Source organism: Myxine glutinosa, chromosome 6, assembly GCF_964187855.1.
Source record: "Myxine glutinosa chromosome 6, kmMyxGlut1.1, whole genome shotgun sequence".
In the NCBI taxonomy this organism is placed as follows: Eukaryota; Metazoa; Chordata; class Myxini; order Myxiniformes; family Myxinidae; genus Myxine; species Myxine glutinosa.
The window spans coordinates 49,429,318-49,451,497 of NC_136266.1; the positions used below are offsets into that span (position 1 = coordinate 49,429,318).

The 22,180-nt window shown below is 42.3% G+C and overlaps 1 protein-coding gene across 2 annotated transcripts in view; it reads left to right on the forward strand.

The window, feature by feature from the left end:
* LOC137429763 (transcription factor p65) overlaps positions 1-21,829 on the forward strand; it is a 34,006-nt gene extending 12,177 nt beyond the window's left edge. For both annotated transcript variants that reach the window (XM_068119988.2, XM_068119990.2), the window contains exons 8-13: positions 522-626; positions 11,564-11,779; positions 13,900-13,971; positions 15,781-15,870; positions 19,408-20,184; positions 21,293-21,829. In XM_068119988.2, the coding sequence (XP_067976089.2) occupies positions 522-626; positions 11,564-11,779; positions 13,900-13,971; positions 15,781-15,870; positions 19,408-20,184; positions 21,293-21,429 (1,397 nt within the window). In that variant the 3' untranslated portion in view covers positions 21,430-21,829. The remainder of the gene's footprint in view (positions 1-521; positions 627-11,563; positions 11,780-13,899; positions 13,972-15,780; positions 15,871-19,407; positions 20,185-21,292) is intronic.
* Positions 21,830-22,180: the final 351 nt, after the last annotated feature.

Genomic DNA, 22,180 nt, shown 5'->3' on the forward strand with positions numbered 1-22,180 from the left:
CTCCCCTCCTTCGTCTTCTCCTCCCCCCCCCTCCTTCTTCTCCTCCTCCTCCTCCTCCTCCTCCTCCTCCTCCTCCTCCTCCTCCCCCTCCTTCTTCTTCTCCTCCTCCCCCTCCTTCTTCTTCTCCTCATCCCCCTCCTCCTTCTTCTTCTCCTCCTCCCCCTCCTCCTCCTTCTTCTCCTCCTCCTTCTCCTCCTCCTCCTCCTCCCCCCCCTTCTCCTCCTCCTCCTCCTCCTCCTCATTTGAACTTTATTGCGACTTCTGCCACTTGCACCTGAATCGTCTATTCTTTCAGGAGCATTGTCTGTTTTTTATTTTATTTTTATGTGAACAGTTCATTAAAAGATGTAAAACTTGTAAAAGACAGGAAATTTAAAACTTGCATTTGAGAGATCCAGGAAATGGAGCATGACTCCTCCACATTCCTTGCTGTACACTGGCGTTTATGTGGAGTAAATGATGTGTGGGAGGGATACCTTGGACTTCCTTTACCCTTTTACCCTTTGCACATGTTTTCTCAGGTGCCACGAGTACCTCAGAGTTGAAGATATGCCGCGTTAGTCGGAGCGTGGGCAGTGTGCAGGGCGGGGACGAAGTGTTCCTGCTTTGTGATAAGGTTCAGAGAGGTGAATGTTTTTCCTTCTTTGCAGACTTTGCCCATTTATTCAACTGTTATGCCCCTGTAGCCATATCGTTGAATTTTTAGGCCACATTCTTTTAATACAGAAACAAATCTGAATGTTGCTTTTAGTTTTATTTAAATAAGTATTTATGGAGATGATTAAAGGTAAATGGGGGAGACGGAGATTGCATGAGTTGATTGAGCAGCAGGAAGGAAAATGGCTAGAGGAGGAGAAAGAGGGAGAGGTGGGTTAGCAAGGGTAGAGGAGAGTAGTGATGAGTATGGGAGAAAGCATTAGGTGACAATTATTGGCCGAAGTCTTGAAAGACTGGACTGGGATATGCATAACGGACACGGGAAATGCTTTTGTGACATGCTCTAAAAATATTAGATGGTATGTATACTTTTGTATTTATACAATGAGCTTTATCATGTCATTGTTGTGAAATTACTGCTTTATTTATATACAGCGCGAGAAGGGGCGACCCAGGGTGTGGGGATACCCGTTGTTGCCAGGCTGACTGAGCTTTTCCCGGCGGTGGTATTGGGACATGTTGGACATTGAAAAACTTGGCCTCGTGGTGGTTACCTTTAGTCTGCGGACTTGTGGCCGCACTGCCAGACACCACATCCCAATATACACTTTATAGCTGCCTTTGGTGGCCTCAAAACAGATGTCAAGGCCAATGTGCAGTAGCTTAAAACCTTGCCGAGATTCTGAAGTACCTACCCCCAAAACGTGGCCTCATGCAGCGCCTGGAGATGGAATAGGAAAGGAGCGGTGTACAAAAATAAAATCTATATACAGTACATGGATGTTCCCTCTCCAGGGTGGATTGGTCAATAAAATTGTTTATTAAATTATCTTCTTGGGATTGGCTGCAGTACAATCATACAGAGGTCATAGGGGGAGCCTATGCAACCATTTATCCAGAAGAACCATTTTAAAATTCAAATTGTCCCTGGCTACTCCCAGAAATGTTTTGTGTACCACAGACAGGTGAACGGGTGGCAGGCATTTCCTGTTGGTCAGGTTGCCTGCAACAATAGCTGGAACAATATATATATATAGTAATACCCTGGCCTACGTCATTAATTGGTTCCATAAGCTGTGACGTAAAACTCGGTTTTTGACGTAAACCGGGCGTAATGCCTTTTAGCTCTTTCACGAGCCTCGATCTTGTATACAAAAAAAAAAAAAAAAAAATGCCTTAAAATGAAGACAAACCGTAAAACTAGAGTAAATAACTCGTGAAAGTATATAACTATCGCTAAACCTTAAAGAACACTAAAAACACATTTTAGTCATATTTTTTAATGAGCAATGAACACAATTAATAAATGAATTTGTAAAGAATAATAAATAAAATTAATAAGATTATGTTATTCACCTTAAACATGGCGACTCTTCTGAACACAAACGCACATTTTAGCAGTCTTAGCCGGCGGCGCTTTTTCAGTGACGTATGCGAGAATACGTTCCCCAACATGAATGATGGTCGATACCGTCGACCGTGGCAGCCCGAAGGCATAGACCTTATCGCGAATCGGTAAATATCAACAGAGGGCGCTCCACCGCAAAGCATGATGGGATCGAAAAGAGGGCAAACGTAAACACGAACCCAGAAGAGGAAGCGTCTGTCTACGATCGACGCTGTGTTTACGGAAAGGAAGATGGCTAATGTGAAAGAAATTCAGCATTTTTTGGCATTAAAATCCAGCGATTTAAAGAAATATTTGAGGGAAAGGGGGGTTCCCATTGGAGAAGAGAAACAACCTGCTTATGCAAGAACAGTTCCTGAATGTTGAAACCTCGATCGGCCATACAAATATCGCCGGACTGGAACTTGTCTACAATGTTCGTCATCTTCACAATTTTTTTGTCCGACGTGTTTCCTCCTGTAGGTTTGGAAATGTATGAAATTGTTCCGCTAGGTGTAATACCAACAAGGCACTTGAGAGTAGGTCTTGACATATTGGCTGTACACCTGCGAACAAAACTTGAGAGACAGTGCTTTGTCCTAATCCAAAGCGAAATGCGAGGTCCTCGCGAAGATTAAGCCAAAGCTTCATGAGTGCCATGAGTAGTTGATCCTCTAAAGATTGAGATCGCTTAACTCCGAGTTTTGTAGTATTGTTTATTTGCCAGGTCTTGTCTTCCATTGACAATTTCCCCTTATAATAATGAAGGTTCTGTGCATGAGGGGATACTTCTGCTAATAACCACTTAAACAAGTCATAACTAGGTAAACCTGTATAAAGTTTCACAAGTTCATCACAGTTTGCTATGTCCGAAACAGTAAGCTTCTTGTTACATACTGCAATGGCGGCTTTCAGTTTTGCGACGGTGTCCTTGGTTTGCAAATACTTGGCTCATGAGCTGATCACAGTTCGCAGTTAATATGTCACAGTAAAAAAAGTCCTAAAAGTAGTTTAAAGTGGTAAGGATCACGTAGTGTGTCAATGTAAACAAGCAGTCTGTCAAAGTGACAGCGACCGCCGGCGGCGCTATTGCCCCTTTCCGATCCCATGACGCATTGCGGTTCCGATTTGCGATAAGGTCTATGCGCTATCACCGACACCTTTTCACCTTTTTTGTCCCCCGTCGCACCGCGGAGCGAAAGGGGGACTATGGTTTTCCCCTCTGTCCGTGCGTGCGTGTGTGCGTAAGTGAAGGACCGCATTCGAATTTGGTGTGTGGGTGCAACCCACGTCAAAATCCAAGATGGCCGCCTCCATGTATGTCTGATGCCATGTATGTCTGAACCTTGTGAGCTGAATATCCTGAAAAATAAGCGAAGTACCAACTTCTAATCTGGTGTGTGGGTGTATCTAGGCACAAGGAAGAACACTATTGAAAATTGGGTGGGCACGTCAAAATCCAAGATGGCCGCCGCCATATATGTCTGAACCTTGAGATGAATATCTTGGAAAAATAAGCGAAGTACCAACTTTTAATTTGGTGCGTGGGTGTATCTTGGCATAAGGAAGAAAGCTATTGAAAATTGGGTCGCCATGTCAAAATCCAAGATGGCCGCCACCATATATATGTCAACCTTGTGAGCGAAATATCTTGAAAAATAAGCGAAGTACCAACTTCTAATCTGGTGTGTGGGTGTTTCTTGGCATAAGGAATAATGCTATTGAAAATTGGGTCGCCACGTCAAAATCCAAGATGGCCACCGCCATGTATGTCTGAACCTTGTGAGATGAATATCTTGAAAAATAAGCGCAGTACCAACTTATAATCTGGTGTGTGGGTTTATCTAGGAAGAACCCTATTGAAAATTGGGTCGCCACGTCAAAATCCAAGATGGCCACCGCCATGTATGTCTGAACCTTGTGAGCGAAATATCTTGAAAAATAAGCGAAGTACCAACTTCTAATCTGGTGTGTGGGTGTATCTAGGCATAAGGAAGAACGCTATTGAAAATTGGGTCGCCACGTCAAAATCCAAGATGGCCGCCTTGCGTCTTCCACTTTGTCAACTCGCATCACTTCACCGACGGGGGACCCAGGCGTAACGCTTGTCATACCTTTTTAATCAGATTTAACTTATCTTCCATCATAACCACATTACGCTTGGAAACACTAGCATTATCCTTCTTAGGACCCATGGCTAACACAGACACAGTAAAGGAATACTGTACGTCCCCTCTGTTTTGAATGAGAACCAGCAGCTGCGCGTACGTACAGTACACTGCACGTACATTTATATATATTTTTTATGTGCTTGTTATTGTATTTTAAATTGTTTTTTTAACTTCTTTTATTGTTAATTTATGTACTATTTAATTTATTTTAAATATATTTTTAAGGAATTTTTTTTTTCCGTGTCCGTATGAGTGACGTAAAGTCGTACATAATGATGTTCGCTGAACTGAAATTTACTCGAAGAGTGGCTTAAAGTCGGATTTGACGCAGGTCGAAATGGCGTAAAACGGGGTATGACTGTATCTGTGTGTGTGTATATATATGTGTGTATATATATATATATATATACACAATAAGTGCTCACCCTAACGCACTCACCCTAACCTCTATTTATACACACACACACACACACACACACACACACACACACACACACACACACACACACACACACACACAGTCGCGTGAAAAAGTAAGTACACCCCATGTAAAGTTTTGACTTTTTCAACATACAGCTATTTGATCTTCATTTCAACAATATTGATAGATAAAGGTGATATAATATAACAAATATCATGAAACATTTACATTTTGTAGTCCATTGTATAATTTAAATAAACATAAATGCAAATTTCGCATGTGGAAAAAGTAAGTACACCCCTACATTTATCACGACTTCAAATCCCTAAAATTAGAATCAGGTGCACCAGCTCAGGTGCAAATGATTAGAACATCGTTAGAGAGGATGTTGGAGGAAACTGTCTTATTTAAACCTCAGACATTTAGTTTGGTTTGCTCTTTGTTGTTGAAGTGTGTGGCATCACCATGCCTAGATCAAAAGAGCTCTCTGAGGCCTTCAGAAAGAAGGTTATAGATGCCTACTAGTCTGGGAAGGGATTTAAAAAGATCTCTAAACAATTTGAAATCAATCATTCGACTGTCTGGAAGATCATCTACAAGTGGAGAAGATTTCAAACCACTGCCAACTTGTTCAGGCCAGGCCGCCCCAGCAAGTTCAGCCCGAGAGCAGACCGCAAGATGCTGAAAGAAGTCTCCAAGAACCCCAGAATGTCATCACGGGACCTACAGGTAGCTCTTGCTAGTGTTGATGTCAAAGTGCACGAGTCTACCATTAGAAAGAGGCTGCACAAATTTGATCTACATGGGAGGTGTGCCAGGAGGAAGCCTTTGCTGTCCAGAAAGAACATCAGGGCAAGACTAAAGTTTGTCAATGAACACCCAGGCATAGACCAGCACTCCTGGAACAATGTGCTCTGGACAGATGAGTCAAAGGTAGAGCTATTTGGCCACAGTACCAGAAGACATGTTTGGCGAAAACCAAAGACAGAATTTGACCAGAAGAACCTGATACCAACTGTAAAGCATGGTGGTGGAAATATTATGGTTTGGGGCAGCTTTGTTGCATCAGGGCCTGAGCAGCTCACAATCATAGAATCCACTATGAATTCTTCATTGTCCCAGAGGGTGCTTGAGGATAATGTGAGGCCATCTGTCGGAAAGTTGAAGCTCAACCGAAGGTGGACCTTGCAACAGGTGCTTGAGGATAATGTGAGGCCATCTGTCGGAAAGTTGAACCTCAACTGAAGGTTGCAACCTTGCAACATGACAATGACCCTAAACATACCAGTAAATCCACCAAGGAATGGCTGAAAAGAAAGAAATGGAGGGTTCTGGAATGGCCAAGTCAAAGCCCAGATCTAAATCCCATCGAGATGTTGTGGGGGGATTTGAAACGAGCTGTGCATGCAGGAAACCCCTCAAACATCGCACAGCTGAGAGAATTCTGCATGGAGGAGTGGGCAAAAATTTCTCCCAGTCGATGTCAGAGACTGGTAGACAGTTATAAGAAACGCCTACTTGAGGTTGTTTCTGCCAAAGGGGGCAATACCACCTATTAGAGCCAAGGGTGTACTTACTTTTTCCACATTCGAAATTTGCATTTATGTTTATTTAACTTATACAATGGACTACAAAATGTAAATGTTTCATGATATTTGTTATATTATATCACCTTTATCTATCAATATTGTTGAAATGAAGATCAAATAGCTATATGTTGAAATATGTTGAAAAAGTCAAAACTTTACATGGGGTGTACTTACTTTTTCACGTGACGGTACATACATACATACATACATACATATATACATACATACATACATACATACATACATACATACATACATACATACATACACACACATATACACACAAACACATGCACACACATGCACACACGCACACGCACACGCACAACACAAAACACACAACACATATACATTCTGTTACTTCTCTAACTTGTGAATCAGTGATGGGTTTTTGACCAAACTTGGTATAAGTATATATTATGATGAAAAGATGACCTGATTAGATTTCAGCATCAAAGGTCAGACGTCATTTCAGGTAAAAATGTGATACTTGAGAACGGCTGAGGGAATTTAAATCAAACTTGGTACAATTATGTATAAAGATGTAATAATGTGGGAAGAAGCATATCAGTCGAAGAGTGCCGTTCCAGTTATAATCTGACTTGGGGAAATAAATAAATTTTTAATTCAGGACTATCATACTCGATATTTGTCTTGAACTGAGGCTGTGACTCAGAAATCAGAGAAGTTTGCATTGCATCAAGCCTATGTAAATCCATCGCATGGAGGATGCATAGCTTCGATTCAAGCTGCTTTGACAGGAACAGCTGGCCACAGCACTCCTCACATTACAATAAAACGATGTCCTACGCAGGAAGTTGTATCAATGAATTGGTTACTAGTTTGTGCAAAGTACATTTCCATTCTTTTCATCCTTTAATCTATAGATGAAAGGAGCCGAGTTTTTCCATCACAATTCATTTTAAAGGGTTTTTGCTGTTGTAGCATGATAAATATAAATAGGGACAATACTCCTGGGCACTCACCTGGTAGAATAAAGCAGGGTGCTGCACCGATTAAAGGTATTTTAAACAGTATCACGGTATTTTAAACCATTTCAATGTTTGCTAGAAGACAAGGTAGCATGTAGAATCATATTAATGTAATCATAAGACTTTAAGCAAACAAACAAAAAAAATACCTATTTTGAGGGACAACCATCCCCCTCTCCCTCCCTCCTCCCACGTAGCCCCCTTAGACCCCAATTTATCTTGTGCTGTGAACATGGTACATCACGGGTGATAAAGGTTGTAATCAAGTTTCATCAAAATTGTGTATGTAGTTCTTATGTTCGTGTTGTAGTATTGTTACGGTTGGCAGGGATTTCATGAGGGGGTTTTCCTGGACCTGCTTCCGAACCCTTGAGCTGACAAGCCATGGATAACTCCATGGCCCGACGGGTTGCTAAGCAACTGCAACTGCAGATGCTCGTTGCAGTAACTAAGGCTAGCAGTGTCCTTGCACCCAGGGTCGCATAACCTACTAGTGATCTAGTTATCAACTATGGAACAGTGCTCTTAACATCCCTACTGTATTTACCTATTAGGTATGGCCGGTGGCAGTGACGGCAATGGCAGCACTAATGTCGGCTTTGAGTGTGTCAGGGTGATTGTGGAGTCGGTGTGGTTGTGGTGTGGGAAGATGTAGGTTGGGGCAGGAGGTGGGATAGCATGCGATTAAGACCACCCTTCTAGACCCTGATTTTTATGCCTCCACCGACAAAGTCGCCGGAGGTATTATGTTTTTGGGTTGTACGTCCGCATGGGCTAAATCTCGTTTTTCTCAGCAACCATATGTCCAATTGAGATGAAACTTTCAGGGTAGGAGTGACACCCATGTTGAATGTTTTTATGATAACTAGTGAGGTACCCGTGCTATGCACGGGTTGGAGGCCAGAAGCAAATAGACAATGCAGAAACGGCGAATGCTAAAGCATGAAAACAATAAATTCCACATTCCTGTAGCACCTTCAGTCGTACGTCAGACATGGACAGCAAGTTCCTGAAGGACTTCCATGAAAAATGTACCCGTTCGCAAACAAACGGGTACGTTCACGTATAGAAACATCGATCGTGGGTCCGTGGCGAATCTGCATATAGCGATCCGTGAATTTCACGTTTAGAAAGTAGAAACCATCACGGCATGTCGTCATTCACTTGAGCTCAATATCTCTTTTTTTCATTCCAAACAGCATAACTCCAATCACAAATTAATCACAAAATAAACTTTTAACAACATTGTTAATATTTCCTTCATTGTAAAAACTACCAAGTCAACAGTTAAAAGGATTTCGAGCCGATAGGTGTTACGGCCTTGGCAAGATCGATGGAGACAGCGATCTGTTAGCGTATACAACAGGCAGTTTAAGGCCATTTTCCCTCCAAGCGTGGGGGTTAGCCTTGCGGTCCCCATGACGATCTTCTCAATTTTGCGCTATTTTCTGCATCTCCCCTTGTTAACCCCCTTGCTCGCATTTCTTCTTCGACCATCTTTAGCCAAGTCTTTCTCGGTCTTCCCCGTCCTCAACTTCCTTCTACATTAATTTCCATCACTCTTCTCAACCAGTCACTTTCTGTTGTTAGATCTGTTAGCGTATACACCGACCAAATAGCTATGTGGAATTCTCTCATGTAGAGATTAAACCCACATCGTTTGAACTTTGGCCGAGGTCATTATTTACTTTTAATGATGTTTATATACGAATCAAAAAGAAGATAATTGGTTTTGGGTCGTCCTCTCCGCATATCTCGTGGGATTGTGAGTTGGAGAGACGACCGTGATGGCGGGGAGGGGGTTGGCATTCTCTCAAGCAGGGATTCAACCCATGTCCTTATAAAAGGTATTTGTCCGAGGTCATTCTTTTTAACTGTGTGTTTTCATTTGTCAGGTTGCGATCGGTGCAGCCGTTTGTGCAGTACCCGGGAAAATAACGTTATGCGTGAGTCCAAACCTGAAAATGCTGGAGACCAAAGCTGAAATTGGCAAAACAATATAGCCTATTTTACTCCAGGGGGTCCCAGGATTACTCACCCAAAATATCGTTGCGATCGGTTCAGCCGTTTTTGCGGTACCTTTGAATGGATGGATGGACGGACGGACGGACATTTGGTGAGTTATAGTAAGATTATGACGTCATATGTCACGTGGTTTGGCAGCCATCGTGGATTAAAAGCAAATAATTAAATAAATATTTCTCGGAAACCGCTGAATGGAAAAATTTAAACTTTCCACATTGTCAAGTATTCCCAATGGGGAAGAAAACCATGATGATATCATAGGTGAAGTGGTATACCAGCCAAAAATGTTTCAATCTAATTATTTATCCTAAAAATCTGAAATTGCATGCACATGATCTATGACCCATTTGTATTGAAATATTAAATTTATGACATAGGTCACATGGCTTGGCAGCCATTTTGGATTGAAAGAAAATGTAAAAAAATAATCTCTGAAACCGCTCACCCTATTGATGCAAAAATTTACAAATATAATCTAACAGCACTGTTGCATATAGTTTGAAAATGATGTCACAGGTCATGTGGTTTGGCAGCCATCTTGGATAGAAAAATGAACCTTATCCGATCAACACGAAATTTCACAAACGTGATCCACACCCCATACATATGCAGAGTGATGGCATCTACACGTTGTGGGACTATGCGGAGGCATATTGGCGACAGTCGCATTGTTCTAGTTTTTTTTTTCCTTTTAATGCCATGAACAAACTTTCATCCATCGTGGGTGATGAAGGTTCTGGACAAGCTTAATCAATATAGTGTGGGTAGTTTCGGAGAAGAGAGAAAATACCTATTTTGGGGGGGGGGAGGGGGAGTCAGACCTCCTTAGACCCTGATTTATTTAATGCCGTGAACAAATATTTTAGTCTATCATGGGTGGTGAAAGTTGTAGTTAAATTTCATCAATTTTGTGTGTAGTTTTGGAGAAGATTGCAAATACCTATTTTTTTTGGGGGGGGGGGAGGGAGGGGGTCAATCCTACCCTCTCGACCCTGTTAATGAGGGCAGATTTTTATGTGCTCAATACACCTTTGTTAGGCATCAGATATGGAGTTTGTTGTCAAGTTTCATGAAAATTGTGTGTTTGGTTCAAACGGTAATGACTGAAGTGTTTACAGACTCATTCACTGACTGACTTGCTGACAGACACTGCTCGATCACATAAGCTCACCAGAATTAAGTTCAGGTGAGCTGAAAATTGAGTGGAAATTTCTTCAGAGTAAATGAATTAAAATATTATTGCAATGTTTTCCTATTCTCTCTTGAAACCGGAGGTCACTTGTCACATTGATTCACTCATTCTAATCGTCCCGTTATGTTAATCGTTCTTTTAATGTGCATATGTAGATATGTAATACATTGTGGTTATATAGCTCAGATAATTGCAATTGCATTGGCCCATAGGCTGACACCAGAGACCAGGAACTCGAGGCCTACACATACTGTCGCATTCACACACACACACTGGCCCATGATGCATATCGGCTCCAACCTTTCTATATTTGATGATCCTTTTATTACATACGTTTTGGTTGTTTTGCACTGACCGAGTGAACGGAAAACTTGTAGGTTGGGTATGGCGATTGTGAATATGACAGCTCCAGGATGAATTTGGCTTTGCACTGCACCAAAATGGTGACCATATGATTTTTCAGGTGACAATTGTGGGTGGAGTCAGGCCAGCTGTCCAACCAATGGGTGGAACAGAGCATCACACACAGACGGATGAACAAGCGTATTATATGGATATATATTATATATATTGTCTTGTCATTATGATACTGGCCACGATAATCGTGTTCCGTTTAGGTGATGACCTCTATGTATTTTGATGCTTGGCCTGGGTACCTGGGTACCTTGAAGACGAAATACCCAGGCTGGGAAAAGTGAAATCTGACACCATTGGCATTCCTAAGCAAATCGGCATTCAATTTGAGGATTTTCATTAACTTCATAATTATTGGTAGATCCTGGAGATCAAATGCATCCAAGAGAAAGAATGGTAATTGTAAATATTGTGATTTTATTATTATTGCTGAAAATTTTTGTTATTTTCTATTTGAAGGTTGACATCCTGCACATTAGTTTGTTGCACATTTATAACCCCAAAATTGTCAATCTTTCAGTGACAAATGCCTTGTTGCTTTGTAAGTTTATACATAGCTCGGCCGCTGTTTTGATGGTGAACACACGTGGTGCTTTGTTTGCTTCACTGGTGGGATCTGAACAATGCTTTGTCGTTTGCCATGAAGTTTTTGGCAGGGCCGATGCCTGTGAAATACCCAGGTATCGAGGTGTCTCGCGTTTTTCCACGTGTGCAGACGACATCGAGGTGCGCTTCTCCATCGACAATTGGGAAGCGAAGGGATCGTTCTCTCAGACAGACGTACATCGTCAGGTGGCCATTGTGTTCAGCACACCGCCGTTCCATGACCAGAACATCTGTAACGAAATGACAGTGCACATGCAGCTGCGGCGCCCTTCTGATGGGGAGGTCAGCGAGTCGGTCGATTTCCGTTACCTGCCCAGAGATCGAGGTGAACCATCGCACTGCCCTTTTGCACAAGTTGTTGTTGTTAATCTCCAAAGTAATTGTGACATTATTCCCCCCCACCCTCCTCTTTCCCTTTCCCCGTCTCCTCAATTAATTTGAAAACGGGGAAATTTTGCGTTCAAGCTTCAAACGCTGTCGTGGAACAAAATGATTGCATCACAACAGACTAATTTTGGCCTAGGTTTGAGTGTGTGTTTGTGGCGAATGATTCAACAGCCGGACAAGTTCATTTGCATCCGAGTGGGAAGTGAGATAATGAATCGACAAATGGAAACAACACTGCTGGTTACGATTTAAAATGTGTGACTAGTTTTATAATTTTGACACTGCAGCTGTGAAAAAATTACATCTGTTTGATGATTTATTTTTTTTCCCAATTATTTTTAAAATCACATGAAAATTTTTTTCCCCAATTTGTGTATTGAGGTTATGGGAGTTTGGAGGGTAAGAATGTTTGGATGTACGACAGCATGAGTTGCAGATGGAAGTGGGATATGGTATCTGTGGATGTAATGAAGGTCGGGTAGAAATGGGAGAGGCCATGAGGTAATAGACATCAGAATTGAACTTTTGGAGGGAAGCGTAAGACTCAGGAAGACCTCCACATCTGAGTTGTTGTTTATCCTTGAAGATGCATCTTTGATGTTTGTGCAGGAGCAGATGGATTAGAGAAGAAGTAGCTCTTGGAATAAATGGAAAGGGTTTTAGGAGGAGCGAAGACCATTTCCATGGAGCTAAGATTATAAGCAACGGAGACTGCTCATAGTGGGGAGCCATATTCCAAGAGCTGCCATGACAGGCGTTTTTCCCTCATAATTCTTTTCCAATCGGCCTCTGTGAAGATTGACCCCATTACTATTGTCCTTAGGCATCCTTTATTTGGTGGTCTTTTATTAGGGCTGGCATGATGGCCTAGGCCCTAGAGGTACGCACACTCGCCTCTAACTTGTCTACCCTGGGTTCGAATCCTGACCTAGCTATAAACTGTCACCCAGTGTTTCACAGGCATGGCGATTTATCAATGTGTGTGCCGTCCCTCGGATGGACGTTAAACGGGCGTCCCGTGTGCCGGCATTAGTTAGTGGACATTAAAGATCCCACGGTGTCCTTAACGGGGAGTATGCAGGCTATCGCCGGCACCCTGAACACATTGCACATTCCTGGCCTAACCTACAGAGGGCATTCCTAACCTACATCATTGTACTCCTCACATTATGGGTTCGTTAGGTGACAAGAACAAGCCGATTAGGTTTGGGTTCAGGTCCGAATCCAGATCTGGTTATATCCGAGTTAAAGGAGAAGGAGGGACATTGCAGTTGCACTAAAATATTCTGCAAATTAAACATTCTTTTTGTGAGAGTAGGAAGTTAGATTTGTGCAGATGCCTTTATTTTAAAAAGTGAATTAAATTTAAAAAAAATTCAGTTTTTAATTAAATGGCCTGAGGCTTTTGCCCAAGTATTGAGGTGTCAGATAAACAAATCACACAGATTACACAGAAGATAAACAAATCACACAGAAGACAAATCGCACACATGGCAGACAAATTTATGGGACCATGTTAGACTTTACATCAGACAAATGAGACTACCCTTAGCTAGGACGTCTCTTTTCTTTCCATACTTGCTGGGAATTGAAGATAAATTTCCTCTTCCCCTTGGGTGCCAATCGATGGGGTTTCTTTGTGCTGTATCCTTCAAATGCCGGGCGTCGAGCAAGGAAGCTGAATGTGCCGTTTTAAAAGTCTTTGGTACGTCTCGGCCCAGGATTGGGATCAAACTGCCAACCTCTCGGTCTCGGGATGGATGCTCTAACCATTGTGCCACATTTTTATGAGTGTTCCTCCAGACAGGTTTGGATAGGGCGAATGGCACTTTCGTAAATTTCATAGGGTATTGCATCAGCAGCACAGCTGTGCCCTCAGAAAATGATGTTACCCCACAGCCTTGTGCTATGTACGAAAAAAGCAGAATTTTTTTTGTCTCTGGCTCATCTTACTCACAATGTGTTTCACATTTTGTTCTCGTCTTTTTTATCGGTGTCATGTACAAATGCACTCCATAGAATTGTGGTGGATACTCATTTTTTCATCTATGTCTATAGATCCGTTTGGAATTGGCATAAAGCGCCAACGGAAGATGATTGATTTCACCAAGAGGCTTGAAGATATGCCTGGTATGTACATGAGTTTATCTGCACTGTACATTATTTATTTACTTTTTTCTTTGTTTGTTTGGGATGCATCAAACTTGAGCCATGGGCTTCCTGTTCCACCTTCTTTTTTCACAAATGTAATGCCATAATGTTTCCCAGATGTGGATGATCCATGCAATCACTCTTTTGCGTTCCAATTGTAATGAGCCATTAGGTTTCAGCTGGACATGTGGTTTCTATTTCGTAACATACTTGTACAATTTCCTGGAAGCCCATCCCACCAGAAAAAAAAGGTTGTAAATTTCAGTTTTTGAAACGCTTATGAAACTTCTGCAGGATTACAGCTCAAACATTGGTTATTGTCCCCCGTCGCACGGCGGAGCGAAAGGGGGACTATGGTTTTCCCGTCCGTCCGTCCGTGCATGTGGGCGTGCGTACATGCGTGCGTGCGTAAGCGAAGGACCGCATTCAAATTTGGTGTGTGGGGGCAACCCGCGTCAAAATCCAAGATGGCCGCCGCCATGTATGTCTGAACCTTGTGAGCGGAATATCTTGAAAAATAAGCGACGTACCAACTTCTAATCTGGTGTGTGGGTGTATCTAGGCATAAGGAAGAACCCTATTGAAAATTGGGTCGCCACGTCAAAATCCAAGATGGCCACCGCCATGTATGTCTGAACCTTGTGAGCGGAATATCTTGAAAAATAAGCGACGTACCAACTTCTAATCTGGTGTGTGGGTGTATCTAGGCATAAGGAAGAAGGCTATTGAAAAATGGGTCGCCACGTCAAAATCCAAGATGGCCGCCTTGCGTCTTCCACTTTGTCAACTCACATCACTTCACCGACGGGGGACCTAGGCGTAACGCTTGTTATATTGGCTGTGAAAGCTGCATTGAAGACCATTCGAATGTTCAGTGTACGCAGAAATAGTGATATTCGCTCCAGTACGTCGAGTATTTCCTCTTCTTTACAACCTTTCCTCCCTTCCATTGCATGTACCACGTAATATGTAGACTGCCTCTTCCTGAATTCTGATTTCCTTGCATTTCAGCGCAAGTCAGTCCATGTGCAACCTAGGAAGACGAATTTCAGTGTAGATTTTTCTTCCAAACCCTTGTTGGTCTGATTCCTGCCCCTCCAATTTATTTCCCCTAAATGGGGTGATGGACACAACGTCCAGCTGGTTTATTGTCCAGCTAGTGTTGGACAATAAACCTCATCCTGGCATCAGGATAGAGATGCAGGACACAACGATCAATCGATAAATCAAAGTTATCTGATGGGCAGAAAAGGGTTGCCATTACACAAAATATGTAATTGCAAGATCGCAACCACTTTAGGGTGATGTAGCGAAGATGAAACAGTAAAATGTGGCTCACATAGGGACCGGATTCATAAGATTACAAACGGCATGCGAAACATCGGGTCTACTGGCTGAGTGTCCCTGACCCAAGATGGTGGAGGGTCATTAAAAAACAGGATGATTGGCTGAGTGAAACACGTGACATAGCAGCCCCATGAAACAGCAAATGTGAATGGGCAGTTTACAGATTAAGTACTGCCGTGTTACCGCAGCGGAGAATGTTACAACTCGAGGCAGGCTAGTCAAAACATGCCAGGGTCAAATCCAAGTTGATGTGCAAAGGTGATGCAAAAGACTGCAACACACCTGTGCTTCTGAGGTGTTTATCTGCAGTTTACAACATTGTGTAATAATGCGGTTGTTTGCGTGCTACTGAATTTAGGGTTGTTTTGAATCTTCCTCTTTACTTGGTATTGTAACTGAATCTGATTGATTATCTCTTTTTTTCCTTTCTTTTCTTTGCAGGTCCTTTATGCAGAAAGCTACCTGTCAGACGGCCAATGGATAACACGACCATGCCTAGTCATTCCCCAATGAATCCATCCCAACCAAGAGGTTAGAAAGAGTTTGCACTGGACCGAGTTTACCGATTGTGTGTGTGACGAGGACTAATCGATTAGATTTTGGTGAAGATCTGAATATGGATTCGGAAACGTGAATTATTTAATTTTTAAGTGATTCTTCACCATTGAGGGATCGGGCGAAAAGCGATAAATAACATGATATTTAATAACTTATGGACGAGTTATGACTAAACAAGGTGAATGGGTTGGTTAGGTGACGAGAACAAGCCGATTTGGTTTGGGTTCAGGTCCGAATACAGATCTGGTTATATCCGAGTTAAAGGAGAAGGAGGGACATTGCAGTTGCACTAAAATATTCTGCAAATTAAACATTCTTTTTGTTGGAGTAGGAAGTTAGATTTGTACAGATGCCTTTATTTAAAAAAAGTTAATTTAATTTAAAAAAAATTAGTTTTTTTATATGGCCTAAGGCTCTTGGAGGAGTGGAAACACAAATCACACACATGGCAGACAAAGTTATGGGACCATGTTAGACTTTACATCAGACAAATGAGACTACCCTTAGCTAGGACGTCTTTTCTTTCCATACTTGCTGGGAATTGAAGAGAAATTTCCTCTTCCCCTTGGGTGCCAATTGATGGGGTTTGTTTGTGCTTTATCCTTCAAATGCCGGGCGTCGAGCAAGGAAGCTGAATGTGCCGTTTTAAAAGTCTTTGGTACGTCTCGGCCAGGATTGGGATCAAACTGCCAACCTCTCAGACTCGGGATGGATGCTCTAACCATTATGCCACCTTTTTATGAGTGTTCCTCTAGACAGGTTTGGATAAGGCGAATGGCACTTAGGTAAAACATTCTCATAAGTTGAACGGTAGGACATTGCTCCATCATGCAGATGTGTTCTGCCAGACTGTGAGATCCGCCGATACATGATGCAGATGTAATATAAACTAATGGGAACAAGAAAAAGAGCAATCAGAGATTGCAAACCCTCAGGAGGATGTATTTTCAGTGGTTTTTATGGCTTTTGTGTTGAAACAAATATGGCCGCCGAACCACATGACCGATCACGTCATCATTATTTTTTTTCTAAGCTAATTTTTCCTAGATTATGCTCATGATATTTCATCTTGATCGGATGTTTTGTACTTGTCAAATTATGACGTCATAATGGAGGCACCAATGACATCATTAACATATTTTATTCCCCATGGAAAGTTCTTTACAATGAGCCATGTCTCAATTTTTTCTATGCAGCGCTTTTGGAGATGTCGAGGTGCAACGTTTTTCGGTTTTTCCAAGATGGCGGCCAAGCCACGTGACCTATGACGTCATCAATATTTTTTTTTTCTCCACCCAATTTATGCCTATAGGACACTCAAATTTCATCTTGATCGGATGAAGTTTTGTACTTGTCGAATTATGACGTCATAATGGAGGCACCCATGACATCATTAACATATTTTATTCCCCATGGAGAGTTCTTTACAATGAGCTATGTCAATTTTTTTCTATTCAGCGCTTTCGGAGATATAGAGGTGCGAAGTTTTTAGGTTTTTCCAAGATGGCGGGCGAACCACGTGACCTATGATGTCATAATTATCACTAAAACATTCTACAGGTGGAGTTGCACCTATGGTGACGATTTCCTGTCGATCGGGCTAACGGTTGCAGAGAAAATCATATTTATTCTGTGTGGACAAAGACAAACAGATGAAAAATCGGTCAGAGACCGAGGACTTGCCGGAATGTACTTTTTTATATGCCATTTTTGACAAATATGGCGGCCAAACCACGTGACCGATGTCATCATTATTTGTTTTCTAAACTAATTTATTCCTTGATGATGCTCAAGAAATTTCATCTTGATCAGATGAAGATTTGTACTTGTCGAATTATGACGTCATAATGGAGGCACCAATGACATCATCATTAACATATTTTATTCCCCATGGAGAGTTCTTTACAATGAGCCATGTCTCAATTTTTTCTATTCAGCACTTTCGGAGATATAGACCGATCCGACGGAGGGTTCAATTGGACGGGCGCCCTCTATAGACGCCGCCAAAGTTGGGAGGCGTCAGCTTCATTCGGCTTGCTCTCCAGCGTTCAGATTACATGCAGTTACCGGTCTCAGTTCACTTTGCCGAAAGAATATCGATACAAAATATATTTGTTTGTTAGATTCATCGGAGAAGAGGGAATCGTGGACGATACGACCAGTCCACCGAGCTATACGACCGGTGAGGAGCCGGTGTGGTGGCCTGCGCGGAGGGACGGAGGCCCAGTCGGGTCTGCCAGACGAGTCGCGACCCTCGTGATCAAGGAACTTGGGGCTCGGCAGCGGCCACTCGGGGCCTAGCCGTAGTTGCCAGAGGTGGCCGGCCGAGGTGGACTCTGAGGGAAGAAACCATGCGGGGCGGCTGTGGTACGGCCACCAAGACCTGGCCGTATGGAGAAGATCGGCCTCAGCGATCGAGACGGTGGTCTGTTAACTTATACACCGCCCAAATAGCTATGTGACATTCTCTCGAGCAGGGATTAAACGCATGTCGTCTGAAATTTGACCAAAGTCATATTTGACCAAATAATTATTACATCATAGGTCACGTGGGGCATAGGTCACGTAGTTTGCCCGCCATCTTGGAAAAAACGAAAAACTTTGCACCTCTATATCTCCGAAAGTGCTGAATAGAAACAATTGAGACATGGCTCATTGCAAAGAACTCTCCATGGGGAATAAAATATGTTAATGATGTCATAGGTGCCTTCATTATGACGTCATAATTCGACAAATACAAAACTTCATCCTATCAAGATGAAATATCTTGAGCGTCATCTAGGGATAAATTGGTGGAGAAAAAAATAAATAATGATCTCTTCGGTCACGTGGTTCGGCCGCCATCTTTGTTTCAACACAAAAGCCTTAAAAACCATTGAAAATACATCCTGGCGACGGTTTGCAAATCTGATTGCTCTTTCTTGTTTTAACTTGTAACTGAAATGGAGAATGCAGCGTTCTCCAATTGGGCTTGAGAATATTTTCATCTTTATCAATTCCACTTTGCTTTAAAACAGCATTCTCTATATTCATTATTAGCCAGGTTGAGTTAACACAGGTCTTGAGTCTTGTATCTTTCAGCATCTCCTTGTATAGGAAGTGCGTATTTGACAGAGGTTCGATTTTTAACTCTTTCTGTATTGCTGAGAGTACGGTGATGCTGCGGATGCAGTACCTCTGAAAGTTAGGGCAGAAATTTTGCCAGGGTAACAGCACACAATTGCCTGGTTTTTTCGAAAGATAAAGTGGGATTTTTAAGTTAAATTGAGTGCCAACTTAGAGGACACCTAGCTTAACATCCTTCCAAAGGACAGCGCACTCATTGATGTAATGCCTTGCCTGTGAAGCACAGAGATGACCATTTGCAGTCAGGATGACAATTGAACCCAGACTAGACTGCTCAATGTCTCATATATAAATATTTCCTGATGTTATTGCTTTATTTGGTATTCTACAACATCCTGTGTTGTGCTTCTGATTGGTTGTATTTTCATTTGTTTTCTTCTGCAGTGACATTTGATGTATACCCCATGTCCCCAAGAGTGAACCGTCAATCCAGCCCCACTCCAAACATCCGCTCTGTTCAAACCCAATACATGCCTGTAATGGGAACAGGAGTTGGAGGGGATTGCTCCACCATGCCCGTGCCACATGCAGGCCATAGTAATTCCATCTATCCAGGGGCTCAACCAACCCCCCCGCCAAGCTCAGAGCCGCAGATTTCGAGAGCCTTCACTGGCACTGGGTCTTCGGGCCACAATGATTCCTATGTGCCTTTCATTATTGATGGCACCTTCACTGAGCTCCTCAAGCTTGATTCTACCCCACCAAATTATCAGGTGGATCCCTGTAGTAGGCAAGGGGGCAATATACCCATGACTTACACTGCCAAAAGCAGAATCACAAATCGTTTGCCCAGTGATCTGGATGCGGTCATGGTCACACCATTGGGAGCACCAAACTCGACTGCTCCTACAGCGTGCTCTGCGTATCCACTTTTCACCGGTTGCCATACAAACTACATAGCACCCCCACTCCAGCAAAGCTCATCCGGGCAGGCTACCACCATCCCCTCCAGTACAACACCGATGTACTTGCCATATTCTGGTACCTCTGAGTACAGCATACCCCAGGTGTGCACACCTGGTTTTGGATACACGGGAGACATGACCGTGATTGAAACTCGAGCAGGGCAGCACGTGATGTCCAATGCTGCAATTGGAGAGAGAGTCGACAGCACCACCATCAGCCAAGAGCTGCGGGAAATAATAATGCGAGAGCCACAGGGTAAGACATTTGGTGTGCTGGAGCTGAAAGTGCATTTGGAAGGTCTGTGGTGTGTGTTGGAAATTTTAATGATTGGTAATGGTGGCTGTGTTAGCTGCAACGATCCAGTCATTGTATAAAGAGTGTTGAATTGAGGGTTTGTTGGAGTATGTATGCCGAGACTCGTACAATCTTCATTGTACACTTTTTGACCTTTTTGTCTGATGTTTGGGAGATTCGTTTTGGCATAAACTCATCCTTTATTCGATTATACAGGTTGTTTCAAAAGTCTGGAATCATAGGGATATTTATTTTACAATTTTATTATAATAATTGCCCAAATTACAAGCTACTGACACGTATACACATATAGATTATTTTATGTAGGCTTATTTGAACGTTCCTTAACATTGACATCGATTTTTAGCACATACGTTTGATTTAATTATTTAGATCTTCAATAATGCGTGGTCTTGTGGTATAAACCACTGATTTCAGGTTCCCCCCCCCCCCCCCCCCCCCAAAAAAAAAGAAAAAAAAAAGTGAAGTGGCATTAAATCCGGACTACATAGAGGCCATTTTATTGGTCCACAAGGTCCTACACACCTCAACGGCATCTTCTTCTCCTTCTATTCTCTTTATAAGGGGTGAAGTCCAACAGTGCCAAGCTTTTGCCCTGCCTCGACCACAGTACTCCTCTACTTCGCCCTGTCCTCTGCCATTTGTCTGCACTCTCCAACCATTCCCACCTTCCTCATTCCTCATTCCTCACAAGCTTCCCATCCCTACCATGTTTTACCTCTTTTCCTCCTACCTTGCTCCATCAACCTATTTGGCCTTTGCCATTCTTTCTTACTCCATACACAACAAAAAAATTTTTTTTTTTTTTAATTAAAAATATTTCCTGTGATTCTATACTTTTGAAACACCCTATATAGATTATTATTGTTTTTTGTTGACACGTAAATGTGCATTAATTTTGTGTTCAAGATGGTTGCCACTACTTAAAAACTACAACTTGCCAAATACAAGTTGAATGCCTTTTTTACTGCATGGTTTTATCAGGTATTTTGTGCGTGGTCCTTAATCCAAGTCTCATTTAATCTCCTCCCGCTTATTCTTGTTCTAGATGGCGACCCCTCGGTGGATTTCACAAGCCAGGAGTTTGAGCGGCTAATCAAGGGAGCAGAAGGATCCATGGGCAACATACTGCCTTCCAGCCAGGCACCATTTAGTAATCAGGGTCCTGGCAATGGTGTCTCTTAGCACGCGAAAACTTTGGCTTTGGCCGAGCCTGCTTTCCTTGCCCACAGCTTATTCGTTGCTTCTGAATTGCATGCTTCTTGGCTCGAGGAAGAGCTGGACGAAAAAGTTTGTTGCCCCATTGCATCCCATCAGGCAAGGGACAAGAAGGACGAAGCGGTTTTTTAAATGTAGAAACAGGGGCAGGCCTTTTTATTTTTCCTTAAAATTGTCGAACAATTCCAAACCACATCTCTTGCCTTGGTGTTTTGTTTTTCTCTCTCATATTGCTGAGAACGTTTAATGCTTGTTTAAAGGGTTAGAGGATAAATGCGTTGCCCTGTTTTGTATGTTGCGTTTGTAAAAAGAAAGGAAAGAAATGTTTTGCTAGGCAAGAAAAGTTGAGGATTTATTTGAAGTCGAAGGTCTTTTGCCTTACTTTTAAACACGTAATAGTTTGTTTTGTTTTTTTTCTAGTCGAATTTGCTGCATTTTACAGCTTCGAACGTCATCCATGAGGGTGCAGTGTTTTCTTCAGCCATTTCTGCTCGGGTAGTTTATGGGGATTTTTATTTTTCTGGGATGAAGGTAGGAATGCTAAATATCAGTTTCGTTATAATTTTTTTCGAAATTACCCTTTTAATACCAAGTCGAGTATATTTTAACAAAGCACTTTCTTCTTAAAAATGTTTTAATTACCTCTGCAAACCGAAGGTGGGCAGAGGTTATGTTTTCACCCCTGTCTGTCTTGTCTGTCTGTCTATGAACAGGATAT